The sequence below is a fragment of the Clupea harengus genome, chromosome 8 (assembly GCF_900700415.2).
Source record: "Clupea harengus chromosome 8, Ch_v2.0.2, whole genome shotgun sequence".
Lineage (NCBI taxonomy): Eukaryota > Metazoa > Chordata > Actinopteri > Clupeiformes > Clupeidae > Clupea > Clupea harengus.
In genome coordinates this window covers 6,377,237-6,382,604 of record NC_045159.1, presented here as the reverse complement: position 1 = coordinate 6,382,604, position 5,368 = coordinate 6,377,237, and the positions used below count along the sequence as shown (strand labels likewise).

The 5,368-nt window shown below is 57.9% G+C and overlaps 1 protein-coding gene across 1 annotated transcript; it reads left to right on the top strand.

Moving 5' to 3' along the window:
• Nucleotides 1-249: 249 nt before the first annotated feature.
• si:ch211-244c8.4 (APC membrane recruitment protein 2) lies at nt 250-5,083 on the top strand. The gene has a single exon (XM_042708432.1). It carries the CDS (start codon nt 813-815, stop codon nt 3,534-3,536), a length of 2,724 nt encoding a protein of 907 aa, XP_042564366.1. The 5' UTR covers nt 250-812; the 3' UTR covers nt 3,537-5,083.
• The last annotated feature ends 285 nt before the right edge of the window (nt 5,084-5,368 follow it).

Here is a 5,368-nt window from a genome sequence, read left to right as displayed (position 1 = left end):
GCGAGATAAAGAAAGAAAGAGCAGGTGGGAGGCAGAGAGACAGACAGAGAGACAGACAGATGGAGTGAGACAGAGAATGACAGAGAAAGAGAGGGTGAGAGAGACTGGAGGAAGAGAGAGAGAAAGAGAGGAAGAGAGAGGAAGACTGGAGAGAGGGAGAGAGAGGGAGAAAGAGAAGGAGAGAGAGAGTGAGGGAGAGAGAGAAAGACTGGAGAGAGAGAGAGAGAGAGAGAGAGAGAGTGAGGGAGAGAGAGCAGTGGGTCTGGGCTGGATGATGACAGCCCCTGGCTCCGCTCCGCTGCTGACGAAAGCTGCTTAGACCCTCAGTTGCCATGGCGACCAGCGGGAGCAGCCACAGAGAAAGAGGCAGAGAGAGGGCGGAGGCAAAGGAGGGAGGAACCGAGAGAAAAGGAGAGAGCGAGAGAGAGGGAGAGAGAGAGGGAGCGTGTGTGTCAAAGAGACAGAGAGGGAGGTAATGAGAGCTGGGAGAGAAACACATTCATACGCCATTCTGCAGCGAAGGAGAAAGAGAAGGAGAGAGAGAGCGAGAGAGCGCGAGGGAGAGGGGGGGAGAGAGAGAGAGCACGGTAAGAGAATAAAGCTTCTTGCATGGGCGTGGGGGAGAGGGGGGGGACGAGAGCTACTGAGACTGAATAACTGCGGGTGCTTGTGAATAGAGGTAGCAACAGAGAGAAAAGAAAAGAAAGAGAGAAAGAGAGTGAGAGAGAAAGAGAGAGAGAAAGAGAGAGAGGGAGAGAGAGAGAGAGAGAGAGAGAGAGAGAGAAGGAGGAGAGAGAAGCAGTTTGCACAACATGGATGCCCAGTCGGAGAGCTGCGAGACGCCACCGAGCGACCCTCAAGCTCCGGGCAAAATCAGAAAGGCCTTCAAGCTGTTTGGCAAAGGCAAGCCAGGCAGCGGCGTCGCCAGCATCTTCACCAGGCGCGGCAAAGGGGAGGGGGATCCAAAATCCCCCGTGTCACGGAGCAAGACCCTGGAAGGGCTGTCGGAGAGCACCACGGCAACGCAGGATGCTCCCGAGGTGGCAACTGTGTCGGAGCCCACCGCATCCCCACAGCAGCCCCAGCAGGAGGGGAGCGACCCGTACGAGCCAGCCCAGAATGAGCAGCAGCCGTCGGCAGAGGAGCCGAAGCCGGACCTGGCCTCATCCCCCACCAGGCCCTCCATCTCCTCCATCACCTCAGTTAAGTCTCTGAGCTTTCTGTCGTTGCTACGGCGAAACCGGAGGGGGGGAGGGGCCGGCGCTGAGGGGGACCGGCAGGTGCACACGGAGGCTCACCGCGGCGAACGCCAGCGCAAGGGCCTGCGGAGTCTGTTTGGCAGCATGCGCTGGCGTCGCCATGATGATGAGACGGACGAGGGGGCTGGGCCACCGCTGACGGCCTCCCGCTCCAACAGCGTGGAGATCATCAAGGAGCACCTGACGCTGACCCCGCGACCTGCGCCGCGGGCCGAGGGTGAGCACGACCTGACCGAGTCAACAGTGCAGTCGCAAGTGCCGGCTTCACAACCCAACACCCCCAAGCCAGCTGCAGTGTGGGGGGCGTCCCAGCTGAACCCCAACACCTCCGTGGCGGAGCCCACCTCGGACCGGCTGAGCACACTGCTGGGCGACATCTCATCCATCCTGAGCTTCGACTCGCTGACGGGCTGTGGTGACATCGTGGCGGACGTGGAGGCTGAGTGGGCCAAAGCCAGCAGCCGCGTCGGAGCCTCTGCCGCGGCCGCCAAGGACCAATCCGATGACACGGACAGTGGGGAGAAGAGCCTGTCGTCCTCGGCGACCCCGTCGGGCAAACTTTCCCCCTCTCCTGCCCCTGTTACCCCTACCCCTACCCCTACCCGTACCCCTCTGACTACAGCTAAACCCATCACCACTCCTGCCACCACCTGGCATGCTTCCAGCCCCCTAGCAGCCAAACCCGTCTCTCCGACACCCACAGCATCACATCCAGCTTCTACAGATGTGAAACCCCTTCCAGTTCCCTCTCCTGTTCTGTCGCACTCTTCCCTCTCAGCGTCTCCCCAGATCTCTAAGTCTGAGCCTAAACCTGCCCCTGCCCCCGTTCCTTCGCCCACCCCCATGCCTGCTGCACCCAAACCATCTGCTATGGCAGCCACTGGCCCCAAACCAACTCCCTCTGCCGCCCCTGCCACCCCTGCAGCCCCTGCCACCCCTGCCGCCCTTGCCACCCCTGCCGCTCCTGCCGCCCCTGCCGCCCCTGCCGCCCCTGCCGCTAAGTTCATCTCTAGCCAGATGAGCGGAGCCAAACTAACCACAACATCCGGGAAGCCTCCTCCGAAGATCGTCACGACTTTTGGATTGTCCTGCCACCGGGTCCGGACGTCGCCACCCACCAAACCTGCTTCGGGCTTCGATGCCAAACCTCCCACTCCGACGACCAAATCTGCCCCCGTCTCCACCTTCTCTGACCCCACCACATCTTTCCCTAGTGCTGCCATAGCGACAGTCGTGGAACCAGCTCCCGCCGCCAAAGCCCCTGTCACCTTTCCTGCCCCTGTCCATTATACCCATGCTGCCACTCCTGCCCCACTTGCCCCTGCTGCTTACAAACCTCCACCATCTTACACCGCTCCCCCAGCTCTCACCCCCCCACAGCCTCTCTCTGCTGCCCCAAAACCTGCATTTCCGGAACCTTCTACCACAACTCCAGCCCCAGCTCCCTCCTCCAGGCCTCCGCCGATTGCCTCCCCGGTCTCTCCCCCCTCTCCCCTGCCTCCTTTCTCTCCACCTCCTGCTGCTCCTGCTGCAGCCCCCCTGCCCACCTTCAAGCCTGCAGCTGCCCTGTCCCAGCCCCCCTCTGCCCCCTCCCTGAGCTCCTCGGTGGGGAGGGCCCAGCCTGCAGCCTCCTCTCCCCCTGAGGGGGAGGCGCGTGTGGACGGTGGAGAGGACCTGGCCAGCCCAGGGGCCCTGGAGGCGAGAGAGGCGCCTGGCCAGCGGGGCGCTCCGGAGGTTGCTCCCCCTGGTGGTGGCGCACAGGGGGCACGTGGGGACAAGCGCAGCCCAGCGGTGAAGCACGCCATCCTGAGCAAGATCCCCGTGAGTGGAGGGGGCAGACCGGCGGTAGCAAGGGGGCAGCAGGCGTCCGGGCGCGAGGCGCACTCCAACGGGGACGACGCAGCCGCATCCTGGGGGACCCCCACCCCTGTTGGATCTCAGGAGGACATGCTACACCCTCTCTCCCACATGGGAAGCCGAGACACCCTCAGTGGATTCGCCGGCCAGTCCCCCGCTGCGTCACCGCCGACCTCCCCTCTCGGTTTCGACGAAGACCACGCTCGAACGCCCTCTCCGCCCGGAGCGTCTGCTGCTCGCCTCTCTTCAAAAATAGGAGTACCATCTGGTATCCCCCGATCTGGTATCCCAATCAAGCGTGACACCCACGCAGCGCCCACCTACCACTCGCTACAGGGCAAAGGGGACGCCCCGCGCACCAAGATCCCCGTCTCTAAAGTTCCTGTCCGCCGCGGAGGCCACGCAGCCGTCAGGAAATAAACCCAACGCAACCTGACCTCTCCGGACTGGGTTTGTTTTCTTTCACTCAAACGTTTCGATCAGACGACGTGCTCTCCGGACTTTCTTTTGTTTACATTCGTTTGTGTATTTTTATCAAACTCACAGACACACCACTTGCAGTTTATTGCTCAACAGACACTTCCCAAGCAGCATCTGGATTGGATCTGGCATGAATCTAGTCAGCTGCACTCTGGGCCTCGATGGTGTTGACCACTGCCTGGTCTCTTTGTCCGTCTATCACTGGAACATCAGGATTAATTTTATGCAGGACAGAATTGTTTTTTTTCTCTGGTGATAATAACTACTGACGTTAAGGCTGCCGTTAATCGCCACTGACAGACTGACTCTGAGTTTACAGAGACGCACACACTCTGACACAACACACACACACACACACACACACACAGACTCTCGTGTGTTACTGACACACACACACACACACACACACACACACACACACACACACACACACAGTCACACTTTGTTTAAGCTACCCTACAATGGGAACACGGAGGCCGAAGCACAACACCTGTCACCTGGGACGTGATTCCACAGACACTCTCAAGAGGGCACCTTACACACACCTGAGGAAGGAGCTCACCTGCCATTGTGGACACCAGACAACTGCTCAGCTTGTGTCCAAGCACCCAGCAACCCTGTCAACATCTGGGTACCTGACACACACACACACACACACACACCTCTGGAGGAGCACCACCTGGTGTGTGTGTCTGTCCTGTCAGCCCTCCTCAGTACCTGGGTGGCACCACCCACTGAACCACCACCTCCGTCAGGAAGTGCAAACCCTGCCACTGCCCTCATGCCCAGGTTGGCACCCGCGGGCAGCTTCTGGCCGTGCGCTCACAGAAGGGTGCTTTTTAAAACTACACTCTGCCATAGCAACACTGTTTTTTAATCCAAGAAACTGTGAAAGCGTTTGTAGCCTTTGTTACTCTCTTTTTCTATAACATCTTGTCTTTTTTGTTCTTATTCTTCTTCCTTTCTTTCGGCTCTTTTCGTGGATCAGTACTCGCCCTGTTGTTGTTTATTTGTTAGTTTGTTTTGGAGAGGCCTGGAGAGAGGCAGCACCTCTTCCGACACAAGATGCCAAACCAGGAAGTCTTGCGGTACATTTTAAATGAGCACGAAGCCCCAGAGTACATCATAACATGACCAGGAAACGCCACGCTATATCTGAATGTATGTAGCAGCTAGCACGCCATACAATCAGACAGACACTTCAACCCGCCACGCCGTCCATTGCCTGTGTTCTGTTCACTGTGCTCAACCTCACAGTGCCTGCTTTGTGGATTATTAACGCATACATAGGGACTCAGAGAGGATTGTGGGAAGATCTTGGCGGACCGTGAGAGTGCATGAACGTGCGGCAGTCACTTGGTAGAGAGTGACCTCTGGGTAAGACTTTTGTGAAGGCTTTGAACTGTGGGAACACTGGGTCAGGTGTGTGTGTGTGTGTGTGTGTGTGTGTGTGTGTTTGTGTGTTTGTGTGTGAGACTGCGTGAGAGGGAGACAGAAAGAGGAAGACAGTATGTGTTTTTGGGGGGGTATGTGTGTGCGGGGGGGAGTCTGGGAGAGAGAGTGATAATAAGGATGTGTGTTTCTGTAAGATTGAGAGTATATTTGTGTGTGTGTGTGTGTGTGTGCTGAGGACATCAGGGTTGGGTGGTTATTAGTCCCTTTGTCAATCACTCATCTTCCATATCCATGCGCTTAGATGAAGATTATTTTGTGTGTGTGTGTGTGAGTGTGTGTATATCGCTCAGTGTTGTCCTGTTTGCTATTTAACCAAT